General features: G+C 44.5%; 1 protein-coding gene across 1 annotated transcript in view; it reads right to left on the bottom strand.

Moving 5' to 3' along the window:
• The window catches only part of TTC39C (tetratricopeptide repeat domain 39C), a 111,638-nt gene extending 95,227 nt beyond the window's left edge, over positions 1-16,411 (bottom strand). The window contains exon 1 of the mRNA XM_077900299.1: positions 16,230-16,411. Coding sequence (XP_077756425.1) covers positions 16,230-16,396 — 167 coding nt within the window. The 5' untranslated portion in view covers positions 16,397-16,411. The remainder of the gene's footprint in view (positions 1-16,229) is intronic.
• Positions 16,412-16,650: the final 239 nt, after the last annotated feature.

Raw genomic sequence — 16,650 nt, 5'->3', positions numbered from 1 at the left:
ATGATATAGGTATATAAAAAATGTAGTATATACCCACAATGGAAAATTATTCAGCCTTCAAAGTAAGGAAATTCTGATGCATACTACAACATGGATGACTCTTGAGGACATGATGCTAGGTGAAAAAAGCCAGTCACTAAAGGACAAATACTGTATGAGAGTAGTCAAATTCAGGGAGACAAGAAGTGGAAGGGTGGCTGCCAGGGCTGAGGAGAAAAAGGAACAGGAAGTTATGTTTAATGGATATAAAGCTTCAGTTTAGAAGATGAAAAAAGTTCTGGAGATGGAGAGTGGTTACAGTTGTACAACGTAACTGCACTTAATACCACTAAGCTGTACACTCAAAGATGGTTAAAGTAGTAAATTTTTCCTGTGTTTTGTAATTAAAGAGTAATTGTAAAACATTAAAAACTGTCAAAGTTACAAATATATAAAGAAATAAACAGCAATACTAATTTAATAGGCTGTAATTTAATAATTTTATAGGCACTAACATTAAAGTACTTTACTTCTCTGTAAAAAGCTATCAAGAATATGTGAACAGCATTTGCCTTCTTGTCCTGTAACTTATGAGGCACACTGAGCATTTTGCTATGCCTTGGTGAACTGTCGTACTTCTTACTGTGAATCAGTGTCCAACAGTTTAATCTTTGTTGTGAAATACCTGAGCCTTTAATGTGAAATTTTTTGCCTGCATCACCAACCCTGGGACATTTTCATCTTTTTCCTTACATCACTTTCCTCCTTTGTGTTGATAAGAATGCCTTCACTAGGGGTAGCTGGATGATTCAGTGCGTTAAGCATCTGCTTTCAGCTCAGATCATGATCCCAGAGTCCTGAGATGGAGCCACGCACCAGCTCCCTGCTCAGTGGGGAGTCTGCTTTTCCCTCTCCTTCTGTCCCTCCCCACCAGTCATGCTCTGTTTCTCCCTCTCTCTCTCAATAAATAAATCTTAAAAAACAAAAGAATGCCTTCACTAGGTACCCAGGGCTGCACATGTCCTCTCTCAAAAGGTGTCAGGGACATTCTAACCTTAGCTTTTCCTTCCATAACTCCAGTTATGTTTGATTCACATTTCAACTCCAACATTATCACTTTTTGCTGCACTTTCATCTTTGTTGGCCAATTCCCTCTTTTTGTTATCCTTTTTAGTAAAATGTTATGTGGGTTTATCCCTATGAAACAAGGCAGCCACACAAGGACACACTTTGCAGTCTGTGTGGGAACTGAAGAAGCACAATGACCAATCACAGGCAGTCCGTGGAAGAAATGATATGGTTCACTGATCATGACGTGTACCTGTCACACCTGTGGTGACTGGCAGGCTGCAGAGCTAGCAGCTTGTAAATATCATCACTCACAATTCAAACACAGGGGTAACTGAAATTTGAGCCCTGTTATCAGGTCTTCTTTAATCTAACTCTGGTAACTGAAACCCATGCGTATCAGTACCAAGCAAAGCAAGTGCTATCTCTGTATAATTACAAACCGAGATAAGAAGACCAGAGGAAAGGAACAGGATTCTTAAGAGAACCTTTGAGAATCTGAAAGACGATCACGGTGGTTAAAGGTCAACGAGTAAGGGAAGAGTGCAACAATATAAGAGAAGGCTATAGAAGGATATAAATGGCCACAGTACTGCTACTTTAAATAATGGTTATTATAAATTCTAAAGCTTCTTAAGACCAAAATCACTGTGAATTTAAAGCTATTTTACTTTTTCTAAGGTGTTATTTATTTATTCATGAGAGACACAGAGAGAGAGAGAGAGGCAGAGACATACACAGAGGGGGAAGCAGGCTCCCTGCAGGGAGCCTGATGCGGGACTCAATCCCAGGACCCTGAGATCACGACCTGAGCCAAAGGCAGGTGCTCAACCACTGAGCCACCCAGGCATCCCACTTTTCCATTTTTATATAAAGTGTCATATGAAAAAGAAAAGCTATGAGTCTATAGTATGAGTTTACTTGGCTTTGTACAGTGATATCGTATAAGGAACACAACAAAATTATTTTTAAAATAGAAGAAAATAAAAAGATAAGTCCATAGATGGTCAAGGGACAAGCCGTGCAGGGCCAAGCCACACCACAGATTTACTGCTGGAGGTTCTGGTCCTAATCCTGAGAGCAGTGGTAGGCTGTACCAGTTTCCTGGGGCTGCTGTAACAAATCACCACAAACTTGGTGCCCTAAAACAACAGAAATTTCTCTCTTCCAGTTCTGGATGCCAAAAGCCTGAAATCAGTTTCACTGGGCTGAAATAAGCTGGTGGCAGGGCTGCACTCCCTCTGGAGGCTTTATGGGAGAATCCATTCCCTGACTACCATGGCTTCTGGTGATTGCTGCATTCCTGGGCCAATGGCGGCCACCAACTCCAATTCTAACACCGGCATCTCCAAATTTTTCCTTCTGCCCCATTTTCATACCACCTTCTGCGTGTAAAATCTCCCCCTGCCGCCCTCTTATAAGGGTATGTGTGAGTGCACTTATGTAATCTGGGTGGACTAGCGATCCACCTGGATGGTCTTCCCATCTTAAATCTTTACCTTCATCACATCTGCAAACACTTTTTCTTGGAGGCTGCACTACAAGGTAACACTCTGAGGTTCCAGGAATTAAGATGTGGGTAATTCTTTTGGAGGACCATTTTTCAGCCTACCACAAAGGAAACGTAATTAGACTCACACTGAAAAGACCACTGTGATGGGGTGAAGGAGGAACAGGGGATACGACAAAGTAGCTGGGCTACTATAGTGATCTAAATCAGAGGTAGTAGCTTAGACTAACTAGGTGGTGATGGAGGAGGTGGGGATGAAGAGAAGTGAATGGAAAGAGATACTCAGGATATGAGTAAAACAGAGGTACGAAAAGGGCCTTCCCTTCTAAACTCCTGGCACGTATAACTTTGTTTCAAGTGGTGCCACTTGCTGAGCTTGGGAGCACCAGAAGGCCAAAAGTGCAGGAGACCATCAAGCTAAACAAGGGACTTGCAATACTGCTGGGTAATGCAAAACACAGTAACATGAGGATTCATCTGGAGGAAGTGGGGGACAAAGCATACTCTGTGGGGATGGGACCAGATCCTCCACTCACAATGGTTTTTAACTTGGGTTCCATAACTCTTCATGTTGTCACATGCAAAGTGATAACACTACTACTTACCCCTCAGGGCCCTGGAAATAATTGGGAAGAAGGATGAAATGCACATGACACAGTGTGCAATAGTAAGCATTGATTGCCTACCTGATTACCATTCACTGCCACTCTTTTCCTGCACAGTAATGCAAGCAAAGACCAAGACTTGTATGATTGCAAGACAGTAATACGTTTAATTTCATTCTGATTCCTCTGTAGCTTCGCTAATTCATATTCATTTATTGCTAAAGGCCTGATGCTCATTTAGAGTTACTGATATATTCTGAAAATAACTCTTCAGGCTAAATAAAGTCAACTTTTTTTAGTTTTCCTAATCCTGTCATTAATGTGTATCAAATATCTTCCTAACTCATTACCGTTAGTTCCTGCTCTATCTTAAATCACACAAATAGGTAACTCAATCATCTCCATTCTATACAAATGGAGGACCAGCATTGATAAGCAACTTACAAAGAAATAACCCAGACACATTTTATCAATTGCCTAAAAAGCCTTTCCAACCAACCCTTCAACAGAGGTTATTCTTAAAGTAAACAAAATTGTTCAACATATTTTTTCATCTGTAAGTTATAATGAGGTCCCTTTATCATGTGTGGCAATAATCCACAAACTGCATGAATACTTTAACTGAAGAATAAACAAACTCAGCTGTTTATATAAAATAGTGTTTGAACTGTTTGTATGATCAGTTAGAAATCTTGTATTTCTCTATTACTTAGTTAAGAGACATTTCAAAGGGAAACCAGAGACTCATTCTTCATAATGAAGTTTCAGCAAACTGGTTCCTAGTAAACAGTTCTGACTAAACTTCATAAGGAAGTGTGAGTCTCTCACCAAGGCACCTGTATTTTCCTTTAGTTTTTAGAAGAGTATAGGTCAAGAAAATGTATTCATGTTTCCTTCATCATTCATAAGCCCCTTAACTATAAATTTAGGCTAGCACAGAAAGCTCTCTGATCAGGTCTGGTTTTATTTTACTCAGATAAACGTCAAACATTGTTTTATCAAGAGAAAAGCTCACAATTTCAAGCTAGACACAACTACTCTCTCTGATCAGCCAATCCCAGATCTGAGATGCCACACAAGGACTACAGAAAAACACCCAAACCATTCTCTCATTTCCTGCCATTATGATAGCAATTTCACCAGAACAAGAATCTCTGAGAATTCCGATAGGTCTTTACACTTGGCTAAATGACTTTAGACAGCCATTCCCCATCTCCCATGCCCCCTGCTTTTTTTTCCTGTGCTACTTCAAGAAGAATAAGTCCTCACTCAATGTGTAATTTTGATAATTCAGTCAGTCCCCGCTCAATGTGTAATTTTGATAATTCAAAGTAATGAGTGTCTCGTCAATCATCAGTCCAAAAACTATGTGGATCTACATGGTTGACAGCTGAAGCAAATGGCATTCCAGGTAGAGACAAAACTTCTTTCCAGCCAATTAAAAAAATGCAGACTCTGCTATAATGTGGAGGAAATTAACATCCTTCGTAATTTCCTGTCTTCCAAGGTACACTGCTTTTTACTTGTTTTATTTACATTTTAAATATGCCCACTTCCCAACTGGAATGAGTTAAATTGTTCTTAATTAGAAGTAGTCTGGAAATTTCACTCCTTTGTTTCTCCCTCCCCTTGTGGGAATGGAGAATTACTCCAACAACTGCAGGCCTACAAAAAAAAAAAAGCAGCCCCATGCTCACTCTGGCCAGTTCAGGAGTCACAGGTATGCTGCTGAATTCAACTTGCTTCTTATAAACATCAAGAAGAGGGCGAGCATGATTTACAAGATGCAAAGATAAAGTCCTTTCTTTGCTCCAGAGATCAACTGACAATACATACCTTGAGATTTTGCAATTCACTGTTCAGAATGGGGAGGAGGGGGTGAGCACTTGACAGTGACTCACATACGGGGAACAGTCCTAAAGACGCCACACTTTAGTCCAGTTGTTTCTCAAAATCTGAATCTCTGTCATTTAGCAAATTCAACTTGGATTCAGATATGAAATATCCTTTTCCCTCATTTCCTGTCCTGTTAGGATAGCACCACAATTTTTACTTGTGATAAAGAGAAAAAATACAAATGTTTAAAAGTCTGTTTATCTGGTGAAGGTTGAATAATCCACATGAAGTAAAGCCTGGAGGGCTGCCGCAGGGGAGGCAAGAAAGTCCAGTGCCAAAGCAAAAGACCTCTACCTAGATGGCAAAAAGGCCAAAGTGGGAAAAGCACCCAATAACAGCCGTGAACTGTCGGGATCCAGAGACGGACGCCCAGACTCCTATTTCCCTTGAGCCACACACAGCGAGGGACAGGATGCTGCCATCAAACACAGAGGCACAGGTTGAACCAACGTGTATTATGGGATGCAGCTGACGTCACGGTTGACAGTGGGGGCAGGGAGAACTCTCCATCTGGGCATCGAGGCACCCTATCAGAGGCTAAACATTATGTGTGGGTGTTTTCTACTCACTGCTTCTAAGTACAATGGAACAGAAAATTGTCATGAAGCATCCCATCCAATTTTCTCCCACTTCAGAAGAATCACTTTTGTGGTCTCCTTGGCTATGGAACTTTGGGGTAACTGTATCCTGACTCCTGGGGATTTGGGCCTTCTATGCCTGTAAGTGACCTACTTAGTAAAAAGCTTGCTCATTCTGGGGAAGGAAGCGGACCATGGGCCAGTTTATACCTGGAGATTAAAAATTAGGAAGACCTGGGTGGGGACAGGACAGACAGACTAGGGCTCTGAAATCAAGTCACCTAGGGCTGGAAAGACACAGGTCCTGCAAGCTGGCCCCACAGTGAAGGGGTCCCACAGGTTCTGCACACCCACAGGGCAAGAGACAGAAGAACCAGTGCTAAGATCTCTTCCTGAAGCTCTCTGGGCCCTAAAAACAGGCATGTGCATGGCTGTGTACATGTGTGCGTGCATGTGTGTATGTGAGAGAGAGGGAGAGGGGGAGAGAGAGAGAGAGAGAAACCTAGAAAATCCGGTGTGTAGGAACAGTAACCCCTGGGATCCAGCACTGGAGGAAACCTGGGCCCTGCCTGGGTCCCCGTGGTCACAGGTGCAGTGGAAGCCCTGCTTTTGCCACCACACTCCTTCAGAGGCAGCCAACCCGCCTGGGCAGCCCCCCTCTGGCTGTCAGCAAAGAGGCCTCACAGCCCTGTGCTGCTTCCTGGGGCCCCAGGGTTCCAGCTCCGCACCCCAGCCTGGTCTTGAACCTCATGCCCCCACTCAGTGCCTCTCCATGGAGGGGTTTGGGAAATCCACGGGGCCATCTGGGGATGACACAATGACAGTGGCAGAACAGGCCATGGATGCAGAGCAGCCTGCAATGTGGGAGAGTCCTGCATATTGCCCCACGTCCCGCACAACTTCTGAACCCTACTTTCATCGGCGCAGAAGTACAAAGTCAGGCTGGCACTGTTTAAATATACCCCTTATTAAGATTCGTTCACAATTTTAGAGAGTTACATCACCAGCGGTAACACTGCTGTGCTACTAGAACTGCCGGCATGCAACACCTCCACTAGCCTGCGTGTGCAGCTACCACAGGCCGAATGAACAGGGATATTGAAAGCTCCCCTAAATATATTTAAAGCCAAACATTTTTTGAAGGGCCAGGAAATACTAGATACCAATTATTTTCATTATATTTGATTTTTGTCATCCTATTTTAAGAATTTGTAACATACTGAGATTTATCACAAAGACTGTATATAGAAATATTTTGGGGCTTTATTCTAATTTTTCCACCCTACTCTGATACTATCCTCAGGGAATACGCACCACCCTCACCCCAACTTCCCTATAAGCTTTTTAAATTTATCCTCTAATCCCGGACCTCTGTTAAAGGTTTTGGTCTCCAAAGTACTTGGCTCGGCGAAGGATTTAAAGACAGGAGACCTATTTTCTAAGACACGTTGTCAGCACACATCCCCCGTCCTAATGCCGGAAGCTAATTATTCTGATGCCCTGACTCGGGCGGCCCGGCTCACTGCAAAAATGTCACCCTTCCTCATTTGCAAGACTTCAACAGTGCTTAGCCTTGGCATATTATCCCTACTTCAGCTGAGGTATTTCCCCACTTTCTCTTAACATATACTGAGAAGTCTGGTCTATTACTTCTTTTATTTCAAAGTGCACCTGCTCTCTCATTTTTCTAGTATGGAATGGCTTTTGATCTTTTCCTAAATCCAAATTTATTCATTACACCCAGGTGCAAGCACTTAACTACTTTATCATCTGGTGAAGGTGTACTGAGCATGCACTTTTTGGAATGTACGTAGTTTCCTTTTTTTGAATTTCTTTTTACTTCTCCTTTATAATAATAGCATGTGGGCATTCCATGGGCCGTTTTAAACATTGTGTGAGCAGGTCCTATCACCTGTCGATTTTATTTTAGGATCATAAAAAGAGGGTATGAGATCTGATACCGTTGAGAGTCCCTGCTCTAGACTGCTTCTCTTCCCAGCCACCAAGTTTTTCCAAAGACAGTTCTTCCTGAAATGCAGGACAGGGATTTTGGAGTAGGGAAGCTAGGTTTCTGCCTTCTCATGCCAAAGAGGCAAATAACACCAGAAGGTGGCATGCCACCACCACCCAGGGGGAGCCAAGAGCCCTGTAGGTGACCAATAAAAGACAACAAAGGACAGGCCAGTTAGGGTAGGCTGCCTCTCAGCCACACACAACGCTGAGCAGAGGGCAGCTCACTCAAAAGACTGAGATCCCCAGAGTTGCCACTGCCAGGGGGACTACCTGTGACCACTTCAGAAGCAAGAGACTTTGTCAAATCACTCTGCATTCCCTCTGATTGCATCTGTTAGAACTAGCATGTACTCAGTGGCAGCTTTGCTCCCCACTGCCCCACAATGAACACCGGGCAGCCTGGATGCACCAAAGGGAAGAGGCTGAGAGCCAGACAGTTCTGTTACCTGGTTCTGAGAAGCAAAGCATCAATTCTGGGGTCACACTGGAGCACTGCCACTGGCTCAAGAGACATACCTGGCACACATCAGCATGCAGAGGGGGGATGAATAATCCAGCTTCCAGAGCTCTGAAAGGGCACTGCCCCTGGGCTATACTTGCTGACTGGCAAATAAAGGAGTGCTTATATCCCCCTAAGATCTCTTGGGCCTCACATGACTCCAGTGACCTCAGGAAGGCCAGGAACCCCTGATCAGGAGATCCACCTATCTTTACAATCCCAGTTCACTCCTACAGAGAGGCAGTCGTGTATACAACATGCAGACATCACCAGTGCTAGAAAAAGGGACAGAAAGAGCCCACAGGGCCACTGAGGCCCCTTAATACCTTGGAGAAGTCAGAACAAGTTAACTGATGCAAAATACCCCAGCAGGACCAGTGGGAAGGAAACAAAGGAAGAGTCAGAGAAGCAGACAGGTCAGATCACAGGACATTCTAAGTCAAGACGGGACCCTTATTTTAGAATGAGTGCCCAAAGCTCTGGGAGACTTCTTTCCCAATGGCCAACTCCCAGGCGGCTTATCAGGTGGCCTCTGGGTGTTAGGGTATTGTTTGCAGATTGCTGGGATCTCACCCCAAAATGACTTTAGCAGCACACAGGTCAACTTCTCATATTGTGAAAGTTATAGAAGAGCGGTACTATAGTGTAGGGGTGAAACACACGGACTCTGGAGTCCGCTGGCCTGGGTTCACACCCAGCTCTTCCACTTAACTCTGAAAACTTGGGCAGGTCATTCAATGCAACTGTGCTTCCCCTTCACCCCCCTGTGAGAGGGAGATAACAAGAGCACCCTCTCCTCACAGAGCTGAGGGAGGAGAAAATGAAGATGAACATTCTGGAAGTGCTGGTGTGCCCCTGGCACCAGTAAACACCAACTACTATTTACCATTATGTGCTTATTTTGACGTGTATTAGGAAAAGTCAGTCACCTAAGCCAGTGATTTCACAGACAGTACAGCTGTGGACAAGACGACGTGTTCAAGTGACCATTTCTGAGGCAGACTGAAAGATATCAAGTAGGCAATACTGCCTCGAAGGACTTGCTTCTCACCTTTGTGTCTCACACACGGTAGACGCTGTGCAGGGGTTTTCTCTGTAATCACAGATCATCTTCCTGGAAGACAGGAGTAACTATCTGTTGTAGATATGTATTTCTTATGTTCTGAAATCCTTGAGCAAGAAGGAAGAGGTGGAGAAAGCCACACCAGCTAAGGAAACGGCCAAGACAGCAAACCATCAACCACCTTTACACATGAAAAAAAAGCCCCTATTTCAGGGGCTCCTGGACGGTTCAGTTAAGCGTCTGCCTGTAGCTCAGGTTGCGGATCTCTGTGTCCTAAGACTGAGCCATGTGCTGGGCTCTCAGCTCAGCGGGGAGTCTGCTTCTCCCTCTCCCTCTGCCTCTCCCCTCTGCTCATTCTCTCTGTGTGTCTCAAATGAATAAATAAAATCTTTAAAAAAAGGAAAAAAGCCCCTATTTTAATCTCCACATCAGTTGCCAGGCAGTCAGGACTTTCTCTTCTGACACAGCAAATTTATGGGTAGTTTTATAGAAAACTATGTTTTTGTAACTATCTATGGTGAGGGATGTCAACTAGACTTGTTGTAGTGATTATTTCACAATAGATACAAATCATTTATGTTGTATACATGAAACATCTATATCAATTATATCTCAATTTTTTAAAATATAGGGAAAGTCATATATTTAAACACTGGAATGCATTTCCATCAGAAAAAGGGTTTCAGTGGTGATTATGTTCCCAGGTTTGCCACAAAGGTAATTCAACCTCAACTTGAACCTGTGGGCTGGTTGAACAGCATACTAAGGATTCAGGGAACAGACTAAGTGGTGGGACAGGTCCACGAAAGAGAGAAGTTCCTCCCACCCACCCCAACCCCCAGCACTAGGCAGTTTTGAAATAACAGGAAAATTCTCTGCAGCACAGCCATCTACTTTCTGTACATCCTTTATACTCTTCTCCTCAAGCCCTTCTCAGAATTAGCCTTTATAGAGTCCCACAGCTATTGCAGGGGAAGGAGGAGAGTGAAAAACCAGAGTTAAAACAGCCTGAGCAAAAAGGTCTAGACCCCTGAAATGTGATGATGTGTCTGGGGATATCCAAGTGGTTTCATGTAACTAGAACAGGAAATGTTCTGTGCCTCAGTATTCTTGGTCTCCCCCTTTGTGTTTTCTTACTTCATCAAAACCTCATTTCTCTCAGTGTAAGTCCTCTAACTAGGGTAGGGAAGAAGGCAATCTCTCAGAACTACTTGTTAACACAGAACGCAGAACTCAGAGCACACAGATTGTCTTAAGGGCTCACATCTTTAACTCTGTGTGCTTCCAAGTACATGGAGGGATGCACACACACCGCGGTATACATATCCCCCTTTTTTTCCCTGTTAATTTCTTGTATATAAACTCTCCCATTCGTCTAGAGGCTTTTTTTTTTTAATAATACGAATTAAACAAAATGAATCTTTAATGGTTAATCGGGACCTTTCCAGAAAGTGCAATAATTGGGGGGAAAAAAAAAAATATATATATATATATATTTTTTTTTTTTTTTTTAACAAACCCAACCCTAAGTTTAGAAGGATGGAAAAAGGCAACAGAGGAGTTTCCTGTCTTTCCTGCCCGTTCCCTTACACCATTTCTGCTTTTCACTGCTTCTCCTTTTCTTGCATTTCTGCATCTACGGACTCTCCATAAACTCCAATGGCAAGGCACAGACATGATGCTGTCTGGGAACAGCCAGACCATGCGGAAAATACAGGTGGCCTACAAGCTCTTCCTGTCCTCTAAAGTACCTGCCACAGTTTTAGGCTCAAGCACCTACTGGCCCAGGCCTCTTACACATGCCTTTTGAGTCTTTCCAGACAGAACTCTGGTTTGTACCAGGGGTCAATAATTTTTTTTCTGTAAAGGATCAAGGAGTAAATATTTCAGGCTTTGTAGGCTATGTGGTTTGTCACAGCTATTCATTACTGTTTCTGTATTGTACAACAACTACAGAAAAGGTATGTAATCAAGTGAGAGTAACTGTATCCCAATAAAACTTTATTTATAAAAACAGACAGATTGGGCCCATAAGCCATCATTTGCAACCCCTGGATTATACTACGCCATCTTTATGACATGACTAGCTCTGTAAACCATATGCGCACAAGTAAGACACATGGCATATGGTTTTGTTATATGTGCCATAAACTGTGCTAAATAATTTAGAATCCATACTTTCATTTTAAACATAAACATTACCTGCTGTGCATTTTTCTTGCCTTTTGTTTTTATTAAATTTGTCATTTTTAGAATTTAAAATGGAAAAGAAAAATGTAACCCATAATACCAACTATTTACTAATTCTATAGTAAATCCCATATTTAAGTATGCATATTTATCCTCAATGAATATCCCTTTTAACCACTATATGCTTGTTTTAGTTGACAATGATTTTTTTAATATGACTTTTTAATAACATCTACAGCCAGAAATTGGTGGTAGTGTCGGCAAGGTAAGAACTGCAGGTGATTTAAGGTCAGAGAGAACAAACACCAGGAGTTAAAACAGGACATAGAGATAGTGGTACCAAGGGGAGGAGGGAGATAAATGTCCGGCCTGGGAAACAAGAACAACAAATTTCATTTTGGCCAGGACCTCCAGATACCTCCTGTCTTCCTACCTCAATGTGCTTCACCTCTCCTGATGGTCCTCCAATTACAAAAGTAATGTTGCAAGTCAAAAAGAGACAATGGCACCAAGAGTTAACTATGGATGTGAGGGCCACGGTGAGGAGCATGGTCATCATAAAATGTGAGTTGACTGGACAACCAGCAGCAAAGTAACCCCAAAAAGCAGCACTGACTCACAGGAAACACAGACCAACCAGTGATCCAAGAAAATACCAAGCATGGAATAAGCCATCAAACAGGACAACCTAATCACATTGATCAGCTTGCAGTGCTCACTCATTTTGCCTCTCCAGATGCCATTTCGTAGCTCCATGTGGGTTTTTCACTGTTTCCTAGACTTCATTTCCGCCCCACCACCTGTCACATACCCCTCCCAACTCCTCCCCCATCATGATAATCAGATATTTCCTCCACAAGTTTCCTTTGCATTGAATTACAAATTGTTGCCCTCTACTCCTATAGGTCATGGTGGGCCATGGGTACGTCTCCCAGCCTCCATACCACTGCCAACTGTACCTACACCGCCACATCTGAAATCTAGTATCTTTTCTTGTGCATGTAACTATCACCTATTTTATTGTGTGTCCAAGTGCCTAAAGCTCTGAGCCTCTGTCACACAGGTGACCATCAGTTAGTGTTGGGGGGTGAGTGAGGGAGGGAGCACTGCCACATTAAGTCACTAAACCCAAAGAACAACAATAGGAATTGAATTTCAGGTGGTATCATGAAGGTAACAAAGTTATGCCCTTAGGCTCAAAGCAAAAAAGGCCTCATCACAGCATCCATCTGTCTCAACCTCTGGGAATACATCCCCAAGTACATGACAGGGTCTCAGCACCAACAACAGAACATCTGGTTATTATTACATTATTACTATAGTTACAACAGAAGTGACACATTCTGAAATCCCAACTGCAGGGCCTCTTAGAGCTCAAAAGAAATACTCTCCTTATGCATATATTTCTACTTCCTATATATAGGATATCTAAATTACACAATCCAGCTTTTCCATTAATTCCGAATGGCCTTCGTGATAGGTTTCTATAAAGTAACCATTTCTCCTCATTCCATAGCTGTTGATCAAACTTATCATTGTGACATGAGAAAATGACCTTCTTGCTTTAATAAAAATGTTATTGTTACACTAGATGCAATATGTTTCTATTGTCAAACTATAACGGATAAGATTCCAGAAGGTTTGCTAGCAGGGTAAGGATGGTCTTCTATGACAAAACAGTCCTAAGAAAGGAGAAAACCAATAGCTTTCTCTTCTGTAAACAGAGTTGGAGGTGTTCCTGGAGTACTTATTATAAAGTCACTTCTAAGTTTCCCAGCAGACCATTCAACTCTAGAACAGAAGACAAGTTTCCCAATACATAACAGACTCTAAATCTTTCATATGCCGTATATAAGGCTAACCTTAAATATAAATGCTACCTGGGACAGCTGGGCGGCTCAGCGGTTGAGCGTTTGCCTTTGGCTCAGGTATGATCCTGGGGTCCTGGGATAGAGTCCCGCATCGGGATCCCCACAGGGATCCTGGTTCTCTCTTTGCCTATGTCTCTGTCTTTCTGTGTCTCTCATGAAAAAATAAAATATTTAATATATACACATATATATTACAGCTACCTGCATACAGGAGGTTTTTTTCCTTCTACTCAAACTATGCCATCAAGAAGAAAGCACAACAATGGGGAAAACATCAAATATAAAGCTAGCTAGTGTTTACTGCGTGCTTACATTGTGCTAGCTATCACGGATTATCTCTTTTAATCCTAACAGTCACATTATGATGTATGCTACTCCCATTGTATGAGCAAGGAAGCAAATTTTGAGTAACCGAAGTCAGCAGCTACAAAAGTGGCAAAACTACAATTGCAACCCTTGTTATAGGACTCTGGTCTGCAAAGACACCTCTACTCAGTTATGTTTCCAAAGTATGTATCAGCAGCACATTTAGGAGATGACAAGAATGCGAGGCCTTCCCACATCACAAATTAGATGGATCAAGGGAAAGCTGATGGCATAACGCTACTACAGTCTATCCCTTAAAGCTTCAATTGTCAGAAAATAAGGTCAGAGGGCAAATCACAAGATACAGTTGACAAGATACAGTTGAACAATGTGGGGGTTGGGGGCATCATCCATATGTTACTTCTGACTCCCCAAAAACTTAACTGCTAGTAGCCAACTATTGACCAGAAGCCCTACTGACAGTCCGTATTTTGTATGTTGTATGTATTACATACTGTTTTCCTATAATAAAGTAAGCTACAGGAAAAACTTAAGAAAATCACAAAGATGTAAAAACATATTTATAGTACTATTTAAAAAAATCCACATGCAAGGAGATCCATGCAGTCCAAACTTATGTTAAGGGTCAACTGTATAATAATTCTAGTGAGACAGGCAAAATGAGATAATGAAAAGAGCCCTGATTTAGAACTGCTGTGCAGTATCCTGGGCCATGCACATAAACACAAGATTCAAGCCCCCTGCTATAAAATTACCATGATAAAAATACAGCTCACTCTTGTCATCACTAGAATAGTCAGAATATAACGGTGTGCCTAACACTGTGTCTGGCAGAAAACGGATACTACAATAGTTTATTTCCTTTTTTATTCTCAAAAGGCAAGTAGGGGTCCCTGGGTGGCTAAGTCACCCAGGGACCCACATGATCTCAGGCTATGTGGGATTGAGCCACACATCTTGGGTGCCCTGCTCGGTGAGGAGTCTGCTTCTCCCTCTGTCCCTTCCCCACCAACTCAAGCACTTGCCTGAGCTCTCTAAAATAAATAAATCTTAAACACACACACACACACACACACACACGTAGACAGTTCCTGTCTATATAGTGTAAATTCTCCCTGGACACCTCCCCCTCCTTCTACTCTTAACACGCAAATTTACTCTTTACACACTAAGGTACATTTTTAGACTGAAATCAGACTGGTAGGCTTTAAAAATAAAATGGCCTGATAAGGCTGTTTCCATTTTTAGGTTTTTTTTGTTTTTGTTTTTGCTTTTAATAAAAACTGATTTAAGAGTAGGGACACTTGGGTGGCTCAGTAGTTGAGTGTCTGCCTTCGGCTCAGGTCGTCATCCGAGGTGCTGGTACCCCAAGGGGACCCTGCTTCTCCCTCTGCCTATGTCTCTGCCTGTCTCTCATGAATAAATAGAATCTTTAAAAAAAAAATAACTTAAGAGTAAACTGTCCTTAGTGAAACGTTTATAGTTGTGAGATATTTGCTTTGCATTAAAAAGTGAACAGCTCCAACTGTAGAACCGCCAATCTCTGAATCCGGAAAGAATCAGGGGTCTCCACCTATCCCTCTTCCATTTCTTTACAGACTGTGGCTCTCGGTCACGGACGCACATGAGTCCCTACATTCCTTCCAGATCATTCAGGTCTTAAATAGTGTGAAGCATGTGGCCGTTAAACACCTAAGGGGAAGTTGCTAATCAACATCCCTGAGACTCAACATTGGAAGGGCAAATCACAAACTTGTCTCCTAAACCAGAAAGCAGATGCTTCTGGTCCCCAGTGAAACTGAAGGCTCCTCCCACTCACAGAAGAAAGATAACCAGGTTTCAGTTTTCATTTTTTTTAAAAGCCGAATTTCTAAAAAGCAATTAACTGAGCACACGTGTTCTTCCACTCTTGCATGTATTTACAATCCCTCCATTTTCTTCTTTAAGTTAGAGAAGTCCACAGTAAGCACTCTCTTGAAAGGCATTAGGAACTCATTTTAAGGACCGAGTTCTAGAAGACAGGCAGGAGGAGAGAGGTGAGCAAGCCGAGTTCGACTCAGTTTCCTTTTTAATTCCTGCACTACAAGGCAATTACACAGATCTGATTTCAAACAAGAAAAGCGTTGAAGAATGCACCAACGATGCAAAGTAATGCGAGGCACAAGGCACGGGCACGATGCAGCCGGTGTGCTCCGTGTCACAAAAGGCTGCTCGGGCACAAGCCCCGCGAGTCGGAGGCTCCCGGCTGCCTCTAATCGCATCCGGTCCCAGGTCCCCAAACCAACGGGCTTCGGAGCGGGCGGCGGAACGGCGACCCGCGGGAGAGGCGCGGGCAAGCTCCGGGCGCCCCTCTCGGGAGCTCGGGGAGGGCGGGTGGCGGGTCCCGCGGAGGCAGAGGGCAGCCGAACGCGGGTGCAAAGGGGCGATGTGACAAAGGCGCAGGAGCGCCGGCTGCAGCGCAGGCCGAGGGAGGCGACCCGGGCACCGGGGCCGGGGCTCGGAGACCCACGGGGGTGGGGGGGAGGGTGCCGGGGCCCGCGGCGGAGCGGGGCGGAGCGGAGCGGGGCGCAGCGCGCGGGCCACCCCGAGGGGCGCGCGGCCGGGCCGCAGGAGCGGGGCGCGTCGGTCACCTGTATTGTTTGAAAAGCTGGTCCGACTCCCTGAAGCCGTTGTTGAGCAGCATGTTGATGCCAGCCAGGGCCAGCTCCGCGTCCTGCAGGGGCGCCGCCGCCGCCGCCGCCGCGGCCGAGTCCCCGTCGTCCTGCCGCCGCGGCCGCTGCTGCTCCGAGCCGGCCATGGGCGCGCCAGGCTGTGCGCGGGGCCGAGGCGAGCTGGGGCGGCGGCTGCTGGGCCCCGCGCCCGGAGCCCGCTCTACCTGCCCCGAGCGCCGCGCAGCCGGGCGGGGGGAGGGGCGGCGCGGGGCGGGGCGGGGCGCGGAGGGCGCGGAGGGGGCGGAGCCGGGCGGGCTGCGGCGAGGCGCGGCGGGGGACGTGAGCGCCCGGCCGCCACCTCCCGCCGCCGCGGGGATTACTCAGCAGCGCCCGGCCGCCC

Source organism: Canis aureus, chromosome 6 (assembly GCF_053574225.1).
Source record: "Canis aureus isolate CA01 chromosome 6, VMU_Caureus_v.1.0, whole genome shotgun sequence".
Taxonomy (NCBI): Eukaryota; Metazoa; Chordata; class Mammalia; order Carnivora; family Canidae; genus Canis; species Canis aureus.
This window is presented reverse-complemented; position numbering and strand designations above follow the sequence as displayed.